Raw genomic sequence first — 24075 nt, forward strand, 5'->3', positions numbered from 1 at the left:
ATATTTGAAGACACCGAACAAGTGAGTTTAACTTTGCATTGTGAAACCCCATTGATTGCATCAGAAAAAAAAAAAAACGCTGCCGAACCTCCGCTTTAAGGACTTTTTCTTTGCTACTGGTAGGTGGACAAAGCTGCAGAAGTGGAGGGAAGGTCACTGAATATGTGGCTAAGAAACAGCCAGTAAATAAAACCTGTAGCTTTGCCTTCATTTCATAAAGCAGAACTTCACTCTATTGTGGCAGTTCCACTCTTCCTCACCACCCTTTTTGGTTTGCCATAAGGGCACTGGACAGGGGGGAGGAGCCAGGAGAACCAGTGGGGGACCCGAGAAGAGTATTGTGGCTGAACTGTGCAAACCCATTGAGCAGGTAAGAATGATGTATTCGTTTTTGTTTTTAATGTACCTTTAATACCACTTTAAAGCAGAGCTCCCCCTAAAAAGGGGGAAACTTCACCTGTTCGGGGGAGGATTTTGACATGTACCCGCTTCCTGATAAGATTACTGCACAACGTTTTACGTCATGTCCAGCCCCCCTCCTTCCCCCCCGCTGCCTTCTGGGACGCGCTTGTGTCCTAGAATACGACGACACCTGAAGCCGATGGACGAATCGGCTTGGGGTGCTGACATTGCTAGATCCTGGACAGGTAAGTGTCCTTACATTAATAGTTAGCAGCTACAGTATTTGTAGCTGCTGACATTTTTTTTTTTGTTAGGCTGGAACTCCGATTTAAGGCACAGGTTTGCTTTATATCCCAATTGCAGTTTTTACTAAAACCAAAATAAAACTGACAGTATTGTATAAATGTTTTTTTTTCCATTGAATCTCCAGCCCTATCACAAGTCCTCTCCCCCAGAAACATTGGTCTGCCAGGCCTCCCCCCCACATTTAGTGACCCCTACTGTGCTACAATTACCGAGGAGTTACAGAGTTGGTGATTATAGAGCTGAAATGGGGGACGATGATAAATTATGACTGTGCATCTTTTAAAACATGGTATTCCTTATTTTAGGTGCTGTAGGAGTTGGCTAAAATGATTACATATGGACAGAAGAGCGCAATTTTGCAGAAAACAAAAAGGTCAAGCTTGCAAAGCTGTATAAAATATAACCACCAATAAAGGGGGTTTATTTTTTTCTGTTTGCAAAGTAGAAATGGTAGTAGTAAAAAGGATGAAGAATGCAACTGTCAAATTAACCCCAGGGTAGCTATCATAATTACATCCTGTTACATGCCCTCAAATTTGTCAGATACAAAAGATAATATGTTTCTATGCTCGGATAAAAGCTGTTCTAACTCCTGCAATCAACTATTTCAGGGAGAACTGACATCCATTCGAGCAACAGCTGTCATGTCAGATGACAAACTATTTCCCATAAGCTTCCTTCCATCACTCAATCATGACAAAACCTTCAACAAGAGAACCTTTTCACAAGAAAAAAAAAAATTCCGGCGGAAATTAAACTGGACAAGACCGCAACTGAAACCTCTAACCGTTTGAGGCACTTAAAAAAAGACCTAGTATAGGCAAATTTAAAAAAGCCATTTATTCTGGTATCCATCAGCCACATATGCATTATCAAGTGTCAGGAACTAGTGCAGTCTATGAGGAGAGCTTTCTGACCATCCCAACATTTTACATACAGCCATAGATGGTTCCTGCTAAACTGGCAAGATTCAAACCATGCAAGGACAGGCTGAATGTTCCCAAGTCAAATTTTACAGGCGATGTTTGCTGGCGTATGTTATAGCTGTTGGCAATAATCATCACTCTCCTGGCAGGGATGGCTTCCTCCGCCGGGAGAACACAATGGTTTCACGGGAGGGATTCTGTCATCAATGCCTGAGCAATTTTCTTTCCTTCAACCAAAATTGCTCTTTTTATTGCCAGCCCTTAAGACCCTTAAGCCTCATACACACGATCGGATTTTCATCGGACAAAGCGTAGGACTTTTGTCTGAAGGGCGTTGGCCATGAACTTGTATTGCATACAAAACGGCAAAGAATTGTTGGACAACAAACACAAAACTACATGGTTTTCAGCTCTTTAGCACCACCCTTTGGGCAACTTCTGCTAATGTTGCGTTACGGTGAGCATTGCTTCTGAGCATGCGTGTTTGTAGTTTTGTCCGATGGACTTGTGTACACAAGATCGGATAATCCGACAACACACATTTGTTGAAGTACAATTTTAAAGTATACTATCCCACATTTGTCTGTGGAAAATCAGACAATTGTCCAATGGAGCGTACAAACGGTCAGATTTTCCAACAACAGCCTGCCATAACACAATTCCCGTTGGATAATAAGATCATGTGAACGAGGCTTAACTTTTTTTTGATGAGGATGCTCATAAAGCATTGGGGTTTTCTAATCAGTATGTAGGTGAACGTGTTCCTACCACTGTAACCAGTGTTGCCAAGCCATATTTTAAGTCAGAAAATATAAAAAAACTAAAAAAGACCTAATAAGTACCATGTAAAATTGTAAAAGAAATCAAGCTAGCATTATTTTATAATGCCAACCTCAAGCTGGCTAGTATATTTTCAAATGAAGGTTCATATGAACATTCACTTGAAAAAATTGTGAGCACATTCGATGACTAAATGAAGGTCATTCAAAAATATTTCAAACTTTAATTTCTAAAATTGCATTAATTCCAAAATCGAATTTTAAAAAGAAAATTACCGGTAGTTTGTTAAAAGGAAAAAAACTTCCATCAGGCGCCTTCAAATTTTCTTGTCATTACAGTCAAAACAAATAAAAATCCATTTTGGGCCTAATGATTACAAAATCAAAAGGATCGTATTTCAAATTTTAACCTAAATTCTACTAGTGTATTGCCAGCTTTAGGACCCATACACACTGTTTTTTAGGTGCAGAGTGTATAAAAAGAATTCTGGCATACTGCATCTTTGATGCGCTTTCATCAAAATGCACATTCTATAGAGTTCAGTGGTAATGTGGCTAAAAACGCATGTAACACACACACACCTAGAATGCAAGACACCATACGAATGTGAACTGACCCTTACCATATGCAAGAAATATTCAACTCAAATGTTCCAGGACAGGTGCAAAAACCGTACATAAAACAAATGATTAATGAGACCAACTATTTTCAATTACAGAAGAACTGTGCTAAGCCCTATCTGAATTTAAACTGCTTATGTAACATGCACAATGCAAAAATACTCCAAGTGAAAGGTTTTCTTCATTCAACAAAATCAGCTCACTACATTGTTTTTTTCTTCTATTCCCCAAGCCACAAGGTGCATCTGGCTTGTCTGATTGCTGAGATAGCGTGATCAACAGCAGCCCCCCACAGCATTCTGATCACGTATCTAGCAAAGAGATAAATATTTATCTGGCTGATAGCACTTGTTTGGTAACCAGGTGCTTTGCCAATTCAAGGGCTGTCACTAGGTATTAAAGGGGAAAAGGACAAATCAATTCCCCAGTTCCATTTTGTGTGCTTTTAAATCGTTTTTGCTTGGACACAGGCAGCCCATCCCACAGTGTTATTGAAATTTCCTGTGCAGAAGGGGCTGAGTGCACCCCCATCAAAAAAGGACACTTCCACCCCCACCCCCCCCATATACAAAGGCCTGGAGGAAAGATTTGGGTCACTCCATTTTACCAGTAGACTGGCAAAAGTGCTCCATTCTGACGACTCACAAAATATCCTTAGCCTCCAAAGCTCAAGAAAAAGGATTCAATTTGTTGACCCGCTGGTACAGATGCCCCTCGACTTTGCACTGGATAAACCCAGCGTTCCCAGATACCTGCTGGTGTTTGTCATCCAAGGGAACCTTACTCCACATTTGGTGGGAATGCCTCCCAGGTTCTGGCAAAAGATCTTCGCCTTGTACTGCAGACCCATGGCAACCTCAATTACACCCTCTCCTAGGTAGTTCTATCTATGCTCTCTGGACCGCTTAAATCGGTCAAAAAAGACGTTATAGCTGACTCCAGAAAGTGATGCAGAACTGTTCTGCCAAGACATTGGAAGTCGACGAGCATGCCTTCCCTGGGGGATTGGGCAATTTAAGTGGACCAAAGGTCACAGGAAACGGGTAAGGAGGCGCAATTCTCCAAGACCTAGACCTTGTGGTCCATGTTTCGATACTCCTCTGTAGCCCATGGAATAAATTCTGAGGACTCCGACGCAACTGTGTAACCAAAATGGAAGGTCTCTCTCAATATCTACATTCCTTGCTACCTTGACCCCTCTATCCCCACTCTTTTCCCTTTATATGTTGCAGTGTTACACGATCACCTAAATCATAATCTCATCAGCCCGGAATTGTGGCACACACAGAGCTTCCCCCTCAGAGAAAACGCGCTTAGCACAGCAACAAAAGCCCTAGTTTATCTGTAAAGAGTGGACACCACTCGAGTGGATAGTGGTGCTCACCTACCCTTAATAAGTCAGGTTAGACGATATAAATATACATATACAGGCTTATATACCAAAGTCAATCAAAGCTCACAAATTATCTAAACCATGAGATGGTTGATACCAGTATTGCAATGATGTCCATTTCTATTTATGTGTTAATGAATGACATTTGTCTACTATACACTTTGCCTTTCTCAATAAAAAAATAAGATTGAATTAAAAAAAAAGGACACTGTTCAACACGGGTTACCTGTGTCCTAGCAACAATGAATGCTCTGTGGCAGGGGTCTCCTGTACAATAGCAACAAAGTATCCATGTATTTAATTTAGAACCTACCTGCCCTAAGCAAAAGGACAAAATTAACCCAAGTTCCAAAATTATATTGTAGCAATTTGTTAATACAATCCAGAGAAAGGGTGCAACAGATATCTTCAAGAAATAGAAGAAATGTTGGTACTTGAACAGTATCCCTTCCACAAGAAAGTGTATAAAGTATGGAGTTTAACCACTTCAGACCCGGACTATATTGCTGGTCAAAGACCAGGCCACTTTTTGTGATTCGTCACTGCGTCGTTTTAACTGACAATTGCGCGGTCGTGCGAAGTGGCTCCCAAACAAAATTTGTGTCCTTTTTTCCCACAAATAGAGCTTTACTTTGGTGGTATTTGATCACCTCTGCAGTTTTTATTTTTTGCGCTATAAACAAAAATAGAGCGACAATTTTGAAAAAAAATTTATATATTTTTTACTTTTTGCTGTAATAAATATCCCCCAGAAATATATATAAAAAAAAAATTCCTCAGTTCAGGCCGATACGTATTATTCTACATATTTTTCGTATATAAAAAAAAAAAAAAATCGCAATAAGCGTTTATTGATTGGTTTGCGCAAAAGTTATAGCGTTTACAAAATAGAGGATTGTTTTATGGCATTTTCATTAATATTTTTTTTTTTACTAGTAATGGCGGCGATGCGCAATTTTTATCGGTACTGCGACAATATGACGGACACTTCGGAGACTTTTAAAACATTTTTGGGACCATTGGCGTTTTTATAGCGATCAGTGCTATAAAACTGCATGGATTACTATAAAAATGCCACTGGCAGGGAAGGGGTTAACACCAGGGGGCGAGGAAGGGGTTAAGTATGTTCCCTGGGTGTGTTCAAACTGAAGGGGGGGGTGGACTGACTAGGGGATTGCTGTTCATACATTGTATGAACAGACGGTCAGGAATTTCTCCCTCTGACAGGGGGGGGGGGAGCCCGGCGGTGATCGTGCGCGTCGGCGTCAGGGGTGAGCGCGTGCGCACCCCTATTGGCTGCTCGGCGAGATGACGTAATATTACTTGATCTTGTCCAGCAGAGCCGACCTGTCGCCGTAAAACTGCGGCGGCTGGTCGGCAAGCGGTTAAAGCGAGTGTCTGTTTTGCTCATTCACAAGGAAATAAGCTCACCTAAAGTAAACTTGTCCAATTAGGGAAAAGTAACAGGTCCACCTGATACTTATCTTCTCTGTACTCACCCCCAAATATCCCATTTACAACAAACAGTCAAGCATGCCACCCGATCCCCATCATCTCACAAAAACAATGTTCCATCCACCTTGAGGGGTAGACAATCAAAACCTTTTACTGACAGGCCCCTTTTATAGCAAGACCCACAGCTACTTATACAAGGTACAACCAGCACATAGGCAAATATTTACTTAGGATAATAATTTTGGCCGGTTCAGCAGGAACTGGCCGAGATTCAAACCATTAATGGGCAGGCTGAATGTACCAAGTTGGGTACAACCAGACTGCCAGATTCTCTTGTGCTTAATCGTTAGCGGCTAATCACCGTTTTCTCCTGATGGGGGCGGGCAGGGGAAGCCATCCCTGCCAGGAGAAGACAATGGCCGATTCCCCTTTCAGCACCATCTGTGTGACCGGAGGAAATTGTGCAAATTTTTCCTGCAACCACAATTTGCACCGTGAATGGCCCGGCCTAAATGCTCTCTCAACATAAATATACACTTATACAAAAAAAAGCAGAAATGAAACAATCCTTACCTCTTCCCCTGAAAGATAATATGCAGATAGTAAACCGCCTACGAAACGGATATTGACTTCAAAGACAGACACTTCTGCATTCTGCAAAATATAAAAGAGCATAAATGTTATGGCATGTACTGTACAGAAAGTAGTTTAAGAGCACATTGTTCCTATTTTTAAGAGATCCATCTTCTAGTACCCATGCTAATTTTCCCAAGTGATGTAGAATTAGTACCATCTTTCAGTCATTCATTTTGAAAAAGGTGAACAGTTACAGAAGTACGGTCAAAATGCTGCAACGACACAGTCCTTGAATTTTCTAATTTCAGTGCATCGCGAGAAAAGAAATCAGATTTCTTTCCACGGCTTTAGAATATTTGCACATACTAAAACATGCCAATTTGGATTAATCTTTCAGCTTTGCCAGTTTTCAATCTGGTAAACTTGGTTATTTTTGGTTTAAAATGCTGTATTGTAATTTTAAGCAGAACTACAATAAGCATATCATACATAACATGAGTAAAGCAAAGAAAACCGCTCATAAATTGTACTCCATAAACAGTACACTTTGTATGTATAGTACCATAAAAGCTAGATTTAGTCAGCCTTACTGTAGCATCCCAAAATAATGACATTCTGCTATACTTGACAAAGCTCAGTCTTGCCTGGCTTACCTACTGGTTAAGAAATCTGATTAGGTTATGCATATGAATCACAGCAATATCTAATCCAGCCAGTGGCATCAGAACTAAACTTGTGTCTTAGTACTGTAAATCGGGCAGACATGTCAAGTTTGAAAAGGAAAGTTGGGGGGAAAAAAGTGCTTGTAGAAGCTCTGGAAGATGGAAGGTAGAGAAGGAAATAGGGAGGAAGTAGAGAGGAGTCTGCCATAAATCGATCACAATTTGGCAGGTTCAGCAGGGACCCATCTATGGGCAGGCTGTTATAAAGTTGATCTCTCGATCGACTTCTGTACAACCAGCCCACTGGGTTCTTTTCACCCTTTCACTGGTTACAACCAGCAGCACTGAGCATTGTATTATGCCGACAAGGAATTTGGTTGTGCAAATGACAGCTTTGCCAGTTTTCTGAAAGTCTTCCTTCAGCAAAAGAAAATTAAGAGGTATAATCCAAGATATAAAAATGAATAGAAATGTATTGAGGAACAAAGCTTTGTCATACGTCTGTAGCTTTAAAAACTGATCTGTATTTCCTTAAAAAGATAATGACTATATAGACACACAATTACTGTTATCAGTTAAAAAATCTAATGATGAAACAAGCAGGAAATGAAATACAATTACCTGTAAGCAGACACGTTTGTTTTTAGTACAATCTAATGACCACGATAATGAAAATGTACTTTGAGTTTCAAAGATATGAAATATGAATGCATTCCAATTAAAATGTACATATATAAAAAACATCTTACAAGGCTTCTTTGAAACACTAAGAAAATTGTAAGATTAAACTGATAAAACTAAAAGTTTAGTAAATGGTCAAACTTGGGGCATGAGATTACTAAAAACTTCTAAGCACTGTGGATGCAAGACACTCTAGGTCAGGGGGTGTAAAACGTAATGACTTCACGGGCCGCATAAACAATATGGATGCCCTCCAGGGGCCGGTTATGTCTGGGGTGCACTATGTACAGAGGGCAGCGTTCAGGAGTGAGTTTCGTACAGAGGCAAAAACAGAATGCTGCACAAGAAGGTACCGAAACGCACTGACAAAACTAAAAGTCTATAAAGTGGATGGTGGTGTGTAGATCAGTGTCGGTGCGTCCATATAGGGGGAGCAGGAGCGCCGCCCCCTCTCGCTCCTGCACCGCCACTGAAAAACAATACACAGATTCATGCATTGTCGCCGCTGCCCACTATTCAAATGGCCGGCCCCTTGGTGAGCACTGGCCATCTGAATAACACCAGATGGTTGGCTTTGGAAGTGTCTATCAGAGCCAACGGCTCTGATAGGCTTTCCGATTACAGCCTGAGGGTTGTAATCAGCTTCCAAATAGTTAACCAGAGGACACACGGGGTGTGCGTTCCCTGTCTAACACTGACAGGCATCTCAGTCAATCAGGTTCACTGGTTCTGGTTACCGGGTAACCTGATTGGCTGAAGCGACTTTGAGGGATCGTAAAGGAGGATCCGAGGATGGCTGACCGAGAAAGGTAAGTGCCAGGCGGCGGGGGGATGGGAGACAATCTGGCAGTGTTTTAGGGGAAAACTGGCAGCAATGGCATGGCACCGTGGCTGCAATTGATGGGCACAGTGGCTGCGTTTGGCATGGCACAGTGAGGCTGCGTTTGGCATGGCACAGTGAGGCTGCAATTGATGGGCACAGTGAGGCTGCAATTGATGGGCACAGTGAGGCTGCAAACGATTTTTTTTCCTGTTTCTTGTTTTTGAGCACCGGCTGCAACTGGTGTAGATGCCAGATCTGTGTATCAGACTGACATACCGAACCACCGATCGCCGTGATGTGCACCCCACCAGGGTATGTAAACTTTTGATCAGGGTCATTTGGGTGGTGTCTGTTGCCAATATGATTTAAAAAGAGTAAACACAGTTGATTGATAATAAATGGCTTCATCCAAACACCAACCATGAATGAAAGATAAATGTTGTGTTATCATTCATATTCTCAGAAAAATGGCCAAGAAATGTAATTCTGCCAGGGTATGTAAACTTATGAGCACAACCGGATAATATATCTTTTATATATATTTTATCTCCATTCCCCCAAGACCTTCTGCTCTCTAGCTTCCTCCTCCCATGCTCATCTCCAGGACTTCCCCAGAGCCTCTCCCAATCTGTCCAGTTATCCTCTATTGTCCACTTTTAGGCGATCCCTGAAAACTCATCTCTTCAGGGAGGCCTATCCTGCCCCCAGCTAGCAACCGAATCTTCTACTCCCCTCATCAGTCCCTACCTTTTGTTTCACCAGCCCCTCCCTCTTAGATTGTAAGCTCACAGGAGCAGGGCTCCTCTAACCCTCATGTTTTGAATTGTACCGTTTGTGTATATCTTTAGTGTCAGTCACTCCTGCACACTGGGTCCCTGTTGACTTTAATGTGGCCGGGCATGTCAAAGAATTTATGTACAGTATGTTTTTTTGGGATGGCATTAATAAAGACATTTTGTACTTGTATTACACTATTACAAATATATACACTGTATATATATTTAACATGTTGGGTTGCATAAGTCTTAGGATTGTTTGTTTGTGTATACATTTTTTTCTTTCTTGCAGCATTTTTGAAGAGTTAGTACATGTACACACAGCATGTACTGTATTGAAGAAATATACTGAATAAGTATTTTTACTTTGTTATTACGGACATGGCAGCCCGCACAGGCAAAGGGACATACTAATACATCGTTGCCTGCTTCCGGGTTAAGGGAATACGCGGAAGCAGGCAACGATGTATTTGTTTATATCGCAAAAAAATCCGGTGGTGATCAAATACTACCACCAAAAGAAAGTTCTATTTGGGTACAACTTTCAATGACTGCTCAATTACCAGTTAAAATAGCACAGTGCTAAAAAGCAATGGCCTGGTCATGAAGGGGGTAAAATCTTTCAGAGCTGAAGTGGTTGAAGTATAATTAAAGGCAAAACCTGTGCCCCCATTAAGGAGATTCACCCACTTCATTTGTTCTGTTTACCATTATAAAAGTTAAGTAAATCAAAATCCCAAATTTTGTGCTGTCCCCAGAAAAGTAATAGAGGGGCAATTTTCCAATGGGGGACACCAGTTCTGGTGACCATGATGACAACCAAGATTCCCCCACTTTGGAGAACTTTCAGCTCATTGCCTGTTTTGGCTATGGGACTGGAAGCAAAGCAAAATGTCCCAATCGCCACAGATGGTAAACTCCTCTCCCTTTATCCAAAATAAAAAAGTTGTCTTGGGTTCCAATTTAAAGGGGTTGTAAAAGGTAAAAAAATGTTTTCCTTTACCTTAGTGCAGTCCTCCTTCACTTACCTCATACTTAGATTTTGCTTTTAAATGTCCTTATTTCTTCTGAGAAATCCTCACTTCCTGTTCTTCGGTCTGTAACTCCACACAGTACTGCAAAGTAGGGTTGTCCCGATACCACTTTTTTAGGACCGAGTACAAGTACCGATACTTTTTTTCATGTACTCGCCGATACCGAATACCGATCCTTTTTTTAAAATGCAGCCACGTGTCCCCAAATGCAGCCATGTCCCTTAAATTCAGCCATGTCCCTAAAATTCAGCCATGTCCCTAAAATTCAGCCATGTCCCTAAAATTCAGCCATGTCCCTAAATTCAGCCATGTGTCCCCTAAGACAAAGCCAAGTCAATCCCCCCCTCCCCCCGCCGCTGCCGACATCTAGTTACTATGCGCTGGGGGAACACAACAGCTGTCATTTGCATTTGAATAGCGGTGTGTTGCCCCGCCGTCATGTATAGCCCCTCCCCCTTGCCCAGAAACTTTGACAGGTCACCCGTCGTATCAAAGTGCCCGGGCAAGGGGCTATACATGATGGCGCGGCGGGGGAACACCCAGCTATTCAAATGCAAATGACAGCTGTTGTGTTCCCCCAGCGCATAGTAACTAGATGTCGGCAGCGGCGGGGGGAGGGGGATTGACTTGGCTTTGTCTAAGGCGGCAGCAGCTCTCCTCTCCCCCATACAAGGGCTGCTCTGCTCCGCTCTCCGCCCCCTCTCCACCCGCACTCGGGAAAGAAAAAAAAAGTATTCTACCAGGCATCGGGAGTATTTGCGCGAGTACAAGTACTAGCGCAATTACTCGGTATCGGTCCCGATACCGATACTAGTATCGGGACAACCCTACTGCAAAGCTTTCTCCCTGGTGTGGAGTGTCATGCTCAACGCCTCCCTTGGACTACAGGAGAGTCAGGACGCCCACTAACACACAGCTCATTTCTCCACCTGCAACGTAGAGAGCGTCCTGACTCTCCTGTAGGGAGGGGGCAAGCAGGACACTCCACACCAGGGAGAAAGCCTCACATTACTGTGTGTAGTTACAGACAGAAGAACAGGAAGTGAGGATTTCTCAGAAGAAATAAGGACATTTAAAAGCAAAATCGAAGGATGAGGTAAGTGAAGGAGGACTGCACTAAGGTAAAGGAAGCTATTTAGGAACATTTTTTTACCTTTACAGCCCCTTTAAAGGGCAACACATTTCCCTTAAAATACAAGGCTTTCCAAATACTTTTCAAAGCTTTTAGTAAACAATTTTGTTAAAGGCATTGAAATTACTGTAAACTATTTTTAAAAGCTGAAATGATTTAGCAACAAAATTGCATTAATTATAAAGTTTTTTTTTTCATTCAAGACACTTTAAAAGTTTTCAATCTGAACATCTTTTTATTTAGCCCCAAGTGACTTCAAAGCTTCCAGCTCTGCACGGTTCTAGAGCCAAAGGCACTACAACATTCCCTCTGGTATTACTTCAAAGCTCAGTCTTGCCTGGCTTACCTACTGGTTAAGAAATCTGATTAGGTTATGCATATGAATCACAGCAATATCTAATCCAGCCAGTGGCATCAGAACCAAACTTGTGTCTTAGTACTGTAAATCGGGCAGACATGTCAAGTTTGAAAAGGAAAGTTGGGGAAAAAAAACACATTAAAAAGGGATAGCAGCCTGAGCAGCTTTAAAGGCCTTTAAATTGCAATCTTAAAACACATTAGCTCTTTAAAAAATCCAGACACTTCCAAGAAAATCTGCAAATAAAACTTGCTTCTGTCTTTTCTCATCTATGATGTGAGACTTGTTATCACAGACCCAAGCAAGTTTGCAAAAAAAAAAAAAACCTTACCTCCCACTTATCCTTCCTCCGATCTGAGAACTGTCATCACACAGTTCCAGGCCAAAACAAACATTGCTTTGTTAAGATTTAGTGATCTGTAGCCACATGGCAGGACCGACAACCACAAGAAACATTTGAGGGATCCCTCTACAACTGGCTGGGATCACAAAGGGTGACTGGCTTAGCCAAACTGTTGTAGCTACTCATCTGTTTGCTCAGTAATTACATACATTCCTAGACCTAGAGTAAAGTGTGGTACACAAGTCATTTCTGGCTCCTGGAACTGAAGACACTGCAAACATTTGTGCAACAGTATAAAAACGCACAAAAGTTCACCAATTCTTCATAGAAATTATAAACATGAGCTACGTTTTTGACATCCAAGTCACCTTGCTATAAACAGTTTCAGACATTAAAGCGGAATTAAAGTGTTTGTAAACCACGTCTATTTATTTAAAAAAAAAAAAATAGCACATTATAAATTACTTGCCTTGGAATTAAGCTTAAAACGCTGTGCTGTCACTGCTAAGAGGGCTGACATCTTCTGCCGGCCTTTCTTCCGTGTTAGCGCGCTCCATCTATGCGATTGCCCGTAGCCGCAATAACGCATGTGTGCGGGAGCCCTCGGTTCCTGCACGAAGCTCTGAAGGTCCGGAAAGGTATGCTGGACCTTCGGAGCGCATGCGCCTGTGACATAACTGACTGCATCCAGGGTAAATATCTTCTAAACGGTGCACGTTTAAGAGATATTCATTTTATCTACAGTCAAGCCTTATTATAGGCCTATCGGTAGGTAAAAATCACCAAACAGGCTTTACTACCTTTCAAACTTGTACCTACAGGCAAGCCTATAATAAGGTGCACACACTTATGCACAAATGAAGTATCCAAGTAAACTGGAAATCCCCTGTACACCTAAGCAGACCCTGGTTTCAACAATCTTCCAATAAGAATATTAGATCAATTTCACCTTAAAGCGGGAGTTCACCCGAAAATAACATTAGATTGAGGCTATTTAAGGGGAGCAGAAACGGGCATTTTTTTTTTTTAAATCAATGCCGTACTTACTGTTTTCGAGATAGATGTTCTCCCGCCGCTTCCGGGTATAATCTTCGGGACTGGGCATTCCTATTTGATTGACAGCCTTCCGACGGTTGCATACAGCGCGTCACCAGTTGCCGAAAGAAGCCGAACGTCGGTGCGGCTCTATACGGCGCCTGCGCATCGATGTTTGGCTACTTTCGGAAACTCGCGATGCGCTGTATGCGACGATCGGAAGGCTGTGAATCAAATAGGAATGCCCAGTCCTGCAGCCCATACCCGGAAGCGGCGGGAGAACATCTATCTCGAAAACGGTAAGTACGGCATCGATTTAAAAAAAAAACACCCGTTTCTGCTCCCCTTAAATAGCCTCAATCTGATGTTAAAAATGTATGGGTGAACCTCCACTTTAAGTGGTAGCAAACACCGTTTTACCACTTGTACACACAGGTTAACCTATAATAAGGCTTACCTGTAGGTATTTTGAATATCTCCTAAACGTGCACCATTTAGGAGATCTTCACACAACATGCAGCCAGTGACAGCACTGTACACTACTGCTTTATTTTTTTAACAGATCTGAACACCATTCCATTGATTCGTAGGGGCCTATGCACACAGTGCATAAGTTATAAACACATTTAAATGCATACACAAATTTACCAGAATGGAAATAAATTTGCGTGTCTAAATGCTGTATGGACATTTAAACGTCTGTGTGTAAATATGAGCGCTTTATATAGACCCAATTTATGCTTTTGAAATTTCATTTTTCTTATACGCAGGATCTTTCTGCTAGCAAGATTCTGTTTGGATGATTAACAATTTCACACCAGCCGTGTTCATGTACCCTTATAACAAACCACCACACAAGTCAAAATCGAAAACATTCATTATTTTACATTAAAAAGTGGTTGTAAACCCTTACACATACCCCGTGAAGGGACTGTCCTCAGGTGATAGAGATGAAAAAAATCCTCCTACATAAGCTGTACCCGTTTATCTGCAGCATTCTAAAACACACACACACACACACACACACTCTGTAAGCTTCCAGAAAACAGGGGCTGGAAAATAGGACATCACACATTGCCGAGCACAGAGCCGAGTAATCTGACATCTGAGTGAAGGAAATAGACTCCCTCTATACAGTCTCAGAGAAACATGCACAGCAGGGACGGTTAAAGCGGAGTTCCACCCAAAAATTGAACGTCACTTTTTGGAATCCCCCATCCCCCCCCCCCTCCTTTCAGGGGGGAGCAGATACCCGTCTAATACAGGTATTTTGTTCCCACCTCCGGGCATGGATAGCCGAGCCACGCGCCGATATCTACGCCATGTCTGGAGCCTACTTGTAACCCCCCGCCCCGCTGTCTTATGGGAGACACACAGATCCCAGAAGACAGCAGGGACTAGTGAGGTCGTGCATGCGCAATAGGGAACCAGGTGAGTGTTTATTTCAAAAGTCAGTAGCTGCAGTATTTGAAGCTGCCGACTTTTAAAAAAGAAAATTTGGCAGAACTCCACTTTAATTACCTGCTGTGTGCTGGAGAAAGAGGGGGACTGAGGACATCTCACTGAATTGTCCAAACTGCCAGAAGTGCTGCATACAAATGATAGAGGAAGGAGATCGCTACCAGAAAATCGCACTAATCAAGGGTGTCCAAACTTTTTTCAAAGAGGGCCAAATTTGATGAAGTGAACATGCATGAGGGCCGAACATTTTGCCTGACATTCTGTGAACCATTAAAATTCGGTCCAAGTGTGTTCGTTCAAGCACTAATGCACCCAAACAAAATGCCCAACAAGAATTCTCTTGCCTTTGTGGATGTGTGTGGTGAAGAGATGAGCTCAGGCGTGATATTTGGATTTACCGTATTTATCGGCGTATAACGCGCACCTTCACTTTAAAAAATCTTACATTTTAAATAAAGAACTGTGAATTAAAATAAGGGTCACTGCCCATCAATACAGCCTCGCAAGTGCCATAAATGCAGCACCCCCCTTGCCATGAATGCAGACTCCGCATTGCAGCTTGATTCATTCATCTGCAGCATTGGAGGAGACCGGGAGGGGCGGGACGAGCACCGACAGACATACAGTAGAATTTCCTGTTTTATTGGCGGCCTCTAATCGAAAGTCCCGCCTCCTGGGATGGACAGAACAATAGCAGCGCAGGAGATGGGACTTCCTTTTACACAGGTCGCCGTGTAAACGGGAAGTACTCCTGTATTCACAGCACTCGTCCCGCCTCCTACAAGGCAGCCAGCATATATTTCTGCTGTGGCCCCCGGCGGGATTCGTTGGGGGCCACAAAAGACATACATGTCAAAATGACCAGGCGGGCCGTCCGAAACCGGAATGTGGGCCGCGATTGGCCCGGGGGCCGGACTTTGGACATACCTGCATGCTTTGAAATATAGACACGTACACACTATAGAAGGATATGCTTTGTTCATTTTTCATTTCAGATGTTTACAGCCAACTTAAAAGCATTAAAAAAAAAAATAAAATTTTTTATTATACTCATTCTGATATAATTACTACTATGCACACCAAAGAATTTAGGATGTAAAGATGCAAGTATTCCCAATTGAAAATATATTTGGGATGATAACATTTAGAAGCATTTTGTTTTCTTGCTGTAATATGTAAAATCATTTTCACACCAGCAGATTTTTTTCGGCTGATTTGAAAAGCTGCCCCAAGGTAGTACACAGTGACAGAGAACATTAAAATCATTTTAATATCCACCACAATTAAGAACTAAACTAATGAAGGGCGCTATATAAGCAGCACAAATGATTGTGCTAACCAAAAGGCCTTGTATAGACAATGCAAAACTAGCATTTTTTTTTTCTCTACAAATTGCATCCCAGCTCTGTTTGCCATCTGGTCCATACTCTGGTTCTGAGACACATTCTAAAGAGGTTGCTAGAGGTTCCTCAAGCAGTTAGCAATGGCAGTTTTGACCTTTTGACTAAAGCCAACCATGGCCTGCTAGTTTTATTCCCCCCCTTCAGCCGGCGGGCTGAATTCCTCCATCCACAAAAGCAAAGTAGATGGAGAATTTCCCAAACCACACCAAGACTATGGGGGTCAGTTACTAAAGGCAAATCCACTTTGCACGACAAGTGTAAACTACAAGTGCAAAGTGCACTTGAAATTGAACTGAAAGTGCAGTCGCTGTAAATCTAAGGGGTGGATCTGAAATTAGAAGAAGCTCTGCTGATTTTATTATCCAATCATGTGCAAGCTAAAATGCTGTTTTTTATTTTACTTACATGTCCCCCTCGGATCTACGGCGACTGCACTTCCAAGTGCAATTTCAGTGCAATTTCAAGTGCACTTTGCACTTGTAGTGCAAAGTGAATTTGCCTTTCATAAATAACCCCCATTGTGTTCTGACAGCAGGACTTGCTGCTGACCAAGAAAGATTTCCCATCACATTCCTTTGACAGAAGTCGATTGTTTAATCTGGCTGAATTTGCAAAAATTCAATCAGTGTATGGCCAGCTTAAAGTGATAAAACAAACAAACATGTTATGCTTACCTGCACTATGCACTAGATTTGCACAGAGCAGCCTGGATCCTCCTCTTCTCGGGTAGCTCTTGCGTGCTCCTGGCCCCTCTCTCCTGACGAGTGTCCCCACAGTAAGCAGCTTGCTACGGGGGCACCCAAGCCGCAGCTCCATGTGTCCATTCAGACACCGAGCTGTGGCTCGGCCCCCTTTCTCTCCTTATTGGCTGGCTTTGACAGCAGCGGGAGCCAATAGTGCCGTGCTGCCGTTTCAGCCAATGAGGAGGGGAGTCCTTGGCAGCCGAGATAATCCTACAATCGCTAGATCTAGCGGGGCCTTAGGTAAATATTAGGGGGGGGGGGTGAAGCACACAGAAGACTTTTAATCCTAATGCATAGAATGCATTAAGACAAAAAAAAACTTCCCTTTACAATCACTTTAAGGGCACATCAGAAAAGCTTCCTTCCATATAAAAGTTTTTACGAATAAAAATAAATAAAAAAAAGGCTTAAAAAAGGTCAACCCTACTTGCATTCATTTCTTAATTAACTCAAAAGCATCCGACACTGAACTCAAAGCTGGTGCCTGCACAGTTCCAGGAATGACACTATATATGTGGGTCAGCAACCTGTCGATTGCCGGTAGGTGTGTCCCCTCCGAATGACGTGCTCCTTTCCCAATAGCAGAGCAGCACAGGGTAATAACGTAGCTACATGTGTTGTAATTTGCTTTTTCAACTTAATTTTGTCATACAGCGATGTGTTAAAAATGATCTACTCCAGCTGTTGAATATATGGGAGGTATACTACATTCTTTATACTTTATTACTACATCTACAACCCACTGATCACACTAAAGTACTGTGAGCAACGCTGTATCCTGGCCTAGGCCAACAAGACCCAGGCCTAGGGCAGCACGGAAAGAGTTTCCGCCGGCTTGTGCTACACCGTTGGTGTAACACAAGCTGCTTCTAATTTTGACTGTCCGATCTACGGGACCACAAACCTTCCTCACTGTGCTATATATTTTATGTTTTCTGCTGCACCATTGGCATGGTTATATCTTCTTAGTCCTCTCCATAAAATTATCAGAAATTTGTGCTTAAAGTAGAACTATAGGCGACACTTTGGATAGAGTAAGGGAGGGTTATAGCCCCTGATAGTTTGTTTTACCATCCTTGTCCCATTGCAGAGATTTCCCTTCACTTTCTGCCCCATAGCCAAACAGGAAGTGAGGAAATTTATGCAAATTAAGGGAATCCAATGCCCCCCCCCCCCCCCGGGCCCTAGGAACTAATGTCCCCACTCGAAAATTTCAGGGCAGGTCTTAAACAGAAAGTGGTGTGGCCTTGTCAGAAAGAGGTGGGCCATATTTAAATTAGGGGGTGCACGAGTTTAGTCAGGCCTAGGGCAGCACAGAACCTAAATACACCACTGACTGAGGTGTAGATACATTTTTTTGCAGAGGTTGCCTATGATCTAAAAATTGTTCCCAGGTTAAAAGAATGGTTAAGAAAACCTCTCTCAATCCATGGGAGGTAGAGGTGTATGAAAATCATTTAGGACCCTTTTACACATGTATACCTGCAACATATGATCCATTTTCTACATATTACCTTGGGTTTAGAAAGCATTGCTATGCATATTATACCACCAGCCACATTTTTCACATCAGTTCAACAAGTTCCTGTTTATCTTAAAGAGCTACAGTCTCCCATATAAAATTGTAATAAAAGCATCCTTGCGATTCTTGCAGCATCTAAATTGGATATTCCTATACCCGTCCACATAGTATGTACCTGTAAAATATGTCATCTCTCCTCTGGGTATTTTGTTAGCGGCAATATCAGATATGGGCATCTGAAGCCTGCTATGCGTTTCTGGGATTTCGGTGCAGTTGGCTACCCAGCATGCAACTCCCAGTCTCATGAACGCACAGTAATGACACTGTGCAATGCACATTGACAAGATGCCTGAAGACTTCTGGCACGAATGATGCAGATATTCAAGAGTCCATGGAATAGTCTATGGAATAGCCCAATGACCAGAAGTGCACAACCCCCACTGAATAGGTGGATGGTTGGTCTGTGTCTATTCCGCTTATGCAGAGCGGACACAGCCCGCACTCCTCTATGGGCGGTTGGATGTAAATGGGCCACCTATCCCTTTACACCCAATTGCCATCCGATCCACTAGACAGATGGGTGAACAATTATCATCCGTCTGTTTTTAGCAAAACGGATTGGATGTGAACAGGTGTAAAATGGACACGTCTGTTTACACCCACCACTCCATGGGAGGACAATGGAGGGTCTGATCAGGTCCACTTGAAAAATTGACAGGCGGACCTGAATGGACCGCTCATATGAATGGGGACCAAGAATGAAAACCCAAATGTGTTCAAAGAATTCTATGGCCACACTTGCATTTAAAATATCAGCGTTGCAATAGCAATACACACAATTATTTTTTTACAATCTAATATAAGCCTACTTGAAAAATTCTTTCATATTGTGAGCGATTTCTGTTTGGCAGCCTTCAGTTTCCACAACTGCTTGGCTTCCAATGCATGTTTTGCAGCTTCTCCTCATTAGTTTACTTTGCATTTCGAAGGACTATATGTCCAATGGTACCTTGCTGCCTGCGAGCACTGATTCCTGTACCGACTCTGCCTATTTAAATTCCTCTCAGGTCCTCAGAAGGCAGGCTCTGTGAAATGTGTGACCCAGCAATGCAATATTCACCGGGCATAGTGAACATGTGCCACAGAAGTCAAGAAAATAAAAGTGTAGGATCTTCATAACGTTTTCAAATTTCAAGATAGTTCTAATTAATGAGAGTAGGTTAGAATCAATTGAAATGCAATGTGGAAATTAATATATGATTTTACATTTTGACTGCCGATACACTTTAAGGATTAAGATTTTTCTTTTCCCATTATAGGAAATGAATACCCAGTGGAATTTTGTGGTTAGAGCGGGGATATGCAATTAGCGGACCTCCAGCTGTTGCAGAACTACGATTCCCATGAGGCATAGCTAGACTGACAGCCACAAGCATGACACCCAGAGTCAGAGGCATGATAGGACTTGTAGTTTTGCAACAGCTGGAGGTCCGCTAATTGCATATACCTGGGTTAGAGTGTTAACTATTGTTTTAATGAGGGAAAGGGCTCAGTAGATCTCATCTTATAATATGGCAAGTTTCTATTTCTAAAACAAATAGCAACAGATCTACTCTGTCCCAGTCCATCACAAACTCTGCTTCTAATTTTTAACAAAGGAGATGGTATAAAAAAGTAATTGCAAGGCCTGTTTTTTTTTGTATTTTAAACATACATGTTATACTTGCCTGTTCTGTGCAAGCGTTTTGCACAGAGCGGCCGGATTCCCTGTTTTTCTGGGGGCTCCTGGCTTCTCTTCTTCATTAAGTACCCCCCACGAAGAGCCACATTACATGGGGGGCACTCTTCCAGGTGCGCTCCTGAGTCTTGCTGTTGTGTCCATTAACAGACAGCAGGACTCGGCCCTGCCACTTGGCTCCCGTGCCACTGGATTTGATTGACAGCAGCGGGAGTCAATGGCCCCAGCTGCCATCAATCTATCCAATAAGGACCCGAGACAGCGTCTGGAGCTGCTCTGCTCCTCTCAACGCTGGAACGACCGGGCTCAGGTGAGAAAAAGGGGGGCTCTGGGGGGGTGCTGCAGCACAGAAGCTTTTTCACCTTAATGAATAGAAAAGATGAACTTGAGACTTTTCAACTCCTTTAATGACTTATCAAAGAATCCCATTACTACCGTGTTTCTCCCGAAAATAAGCCCGGGTCTTATATTAATTTTGGCAACAAAAGACCCAGTAGGGCTTATTTTCGGGGTAGGTCTTAATATATTCGCTCTCTCCCTGCCTGTCAGGAATCCCCAGTTTGAACAAACTTAAAATGCCAAAATTCTTTCTTTCTTTTACAGTAGCACACAATACAGAATGCGTGTGCCCCTGCAATCCAACAGTGCTAAACACCTCAGCTTTCCTCCACCTCTCCCAGCCACCAGCGAGGGACCCCAGCCCCCCTCCCTCTGCAATGCTCGAAGCAGGGAAGAGGGCACACCAGCATGTGAGGGAAAAAAACCTGTAAACACCTTGTGGAGACCGGAGTATCCATGCTGCATACCACACGTTGATTGCAGAGGCTCTGCACCGTAGATTCAGTGACACGCCGAAGCTCTGTAAAGGGAGGGGGACCAAGCTCCCCGCAGACAGGCAGGAGAAGAGACCGGTGTATCCATGCTGCATACCGCACACGTTGATTGCAGAGGCTCGGCACTGTACGGTACTTTCAATGACCCGCCGAAGTTCTGTGAAGGGAGGGGGGACCCCGACCCCCCCCCCCCCCCAAGATCCCACGCAGACAGGCGGGAGAAGAGGAGACCAGCGGGGAGATCAGCTGAGCACCGCTCTGTATCAAAGGCACCTGACACCGCTAGAGACACACAGCACACTGCCGTAACAGGATTATACCGCGTTACCTAAAAAATCACACAATCATCTAGAACTAGGGCTTATTTTCGGTAGGGCTTATATTGCAGCCCTCCTGGAAAATAGTGCTAGGTCTTATTTTCAGGGAAACACGGTAGTTCACAATTTAGGGGAACATTTCAACAACACAAAAACACAACTTCAAAAGAGTAGTAAATTCGTTTTTTCCAATTGAATTAAATGTAAAAGGCACAATGTGGAATCATCACTGCAGTGTCCATTAGAAATAAAGGTTTAAGACTCAGAGCAGAGATCTCCAAACTACGGCCCTCCAGCTGCTGCTGTGGAAGTACACATCCCAAGAGCCATTCACAAACATGACTAGGCATGCTGGGAATTGTAGTTCCTGAACAACTAGTGGGCCATAGTTTGGAGATCCCTGCATTAGAGTATATAAAAGCTAAAACTTTTAAAGAGTTAAACCCATCAGTTTATTCTTTTTATCAGATGATTTCCCTTTACTGCTTGTTCCATTTACAAGAGGTGGAAGACGTAAGAGGACATTTCTTCAAGTGGGAAACTCTTTTCAGGCAGTGGTCACTGCAACAAAATGTCCCTATTTGAAACCTCCTACCCTATTCTTGCTTTGGAGACAACCCAATATTTTTATTTTTCCACACTTTACTCCAAGTGACAATGGCTACTAAAACAAAAATTAGAAAAGTCAAGTTTTCCCACGAGTGACAAAAAAAAGACAAAAAAAAAAAAGAGAAAGGAAGAAAGGTCAAATATCATCTTACTCTCTAACACAATTGTGCCAGACTACATGGTGTACATGACCATCCAACCAGTCCACCCAGAAACAGTGAAAATATGTATTAACTTACCACACTGAATCCTAGGTTTTTATCAACCCATTCTTTAGCCTCCTTGAATTCATCTTTCATGCCCATGATAAACAGTGTGTCCAGAGAATCTACAATTGTTGCTCCTTGGATGTTGCCTGAAACCAAGCAGATAATTGCCACATTAGAACTCCGAACACCTACACCGTTACTTCTAATTTACACATCTTTTAAAACAAAATTTATGAGAGGTCACTCATATTATAAAATTGTACAAGTTCTTTAAAATGTATTTATATTCTTATTAAACGTGTTAACTTTACATAAGGAAGCTTATATGCAATCACTTATACATTATTAAAGATTTAAAGAAAACCTATACTTTTGCTGCAATTCAAGTACCCTCACTCAGGTCAGGACCTAACAAATGTGATTCAAGGACAGGAAACAGGTGACAGGGTGATATAGGAGGCCAAGGCCCATTGATGTACGTGGGGAGCAAGGCTGACCGTGTAGTCTGATCCAACAGACCTACTGTAGCTCAAGCTTGCTAAAAACATTAATGCTGGTTATGATAGAAAGGTGTCAAAACACAGTGCATTGCAGTCTGTTGCGTATGGGGTCTTTGTAGTCGAAGACTGATCAGGGTGCCCATGCTGACCTGTGTCCACAGCCAAAAGTGACAAAATGGGCACGCGAGTATCAGAATTTAAAGGCATCGACTTGGCACCAAAATCTCCAGATCTCAATTGAGCATCTGTGGGATGTAATGGAAAAACAAGTCTGATCCATGGAGGTCCCACCTCACAAATTACAGGATTTAAAGGATCTGCTACTACAGTGCCTTGCGAAAAGTAGTCGGACCCCTTGAACTTTGCGACCTTTTCTCACATTTCAGGCTTCAACAAGCATCAACAAGTGGGACACAATCATGAAGTGGAACGAAATTTATTGGATATTTCAAACTAAAAAAAAAAAAAAAAAAACAACACTGAAAAAAAAATTGGGCGTGCAAAATTATTCAGCCCCCTTAAGTCAGGGCTCGACAAATCCCGGTCGCCAGGGCGACTAGAAATAGGGTCCTGGCGACTTGGCTTGGAAAATGAGCTGGTGCCATCTGGTGGTGAGCCGATGGTATTACAAGTTATTACCACCAGATGTGTAAGCTGGCGCCATCTGGTGGTGGCCGTTGGTATTACAAGTTAAGCATTACAAGTTAAACAGCAATTCGAATGTAATTTTTCACTATTTTCACTGCCATCTTCTTCCCTCTAATTAGAACCCCCAAACATTATATATATTTTTTATCCTAACACCCTAGAGAATAAAATGGCGATCGTTGCAATACTTTGTCACGCCGTATTTGCGCAGCGGTCTTACAAGCGCACTTTTTTGGGAAAAAATTACACTTTTTTAATTAAAAAATAAGACAACAGTAAAGTTATCCCCATTTTTTTTTATATTATGAAAGATAATGTTACGCCGAGTAAATTGATACCCAACATGTCACGCTTCAAAATTACGTCCGCTCGTGGAATGGCGACAAACTTTTACCCTTTAAAATCTCCATAGGCGACGTTTAAAAAATTCTACAGGTTGCAGGTTTTGAGTTACAGAGGAGGTCTAGGGCTAGAATTATTGCTCTCGCTCTACCAATCGCAGCGATACCTCACATGTGTGGTTTGAACACCGTTTACATATGCTCACGTATGTGTTCGCTTCTGCACGCAAGCTCATCGGGACAGGGCGTGTTTTCTGGCTCCTAACTTTTTTAGCTGGCTCCTAGATTCCAAGCAAATTTGTCAACCCCTGCCTTAAGTTAATACTTTGTAGCGCCAACTTTTGCTGCGATTACAGCTGTAAGTCGCTTGTGGTATGTCTATCAGTTTTGCACATCAAGAGACTGAAATTTTTGCCCATTCCTCCTTGCAAAACAGCTCGAGCTCAGTG

At 42.5% G+C, this 24075-nt stretch overlaps 1 protein-coding gene across 1 annotated transcript in view; it reads right to left on the bottom strand.

Moving 5' to 3' along the window:
* MAN1A1 (mannosidase alpha class 1A member 1) overlaps positions 1 to 24075 on the bottom strand; it is a 243787-nt gene that overhangs the window by 117981 nt on the left and 101731 nt on the right. The window contains exons 3-4 of the mRNA XM_040350323.1: positions 22168 to 22283; positions 6456 to 6536 (exon numbers count right to left, since the gene is read on the bottom strand). Of these exons, the coding sequence (XP_040206257.1) occupies positions 6456 to 6536; positions 22168 to 22283 (197 nt within the window). The remainder of the gene's footprint in view (positions 1 to 6455; positions 6537 to 22167; positions 22284 to 24075) is intronic.

Source organism: Rana temporaria, chromosome 4 (assembly GCF_905171775.1).
Source record: "Rana temporaria chromosome 4, aRanTem1.1, whole genome shotgun sequence".
Classification (NCBI taxonomy): domain Eukaryota; kingdom Metazoa; phylum Chordata; class Amphibia; order Anura; family Ranidae; genus Rana; species Rana temporaria.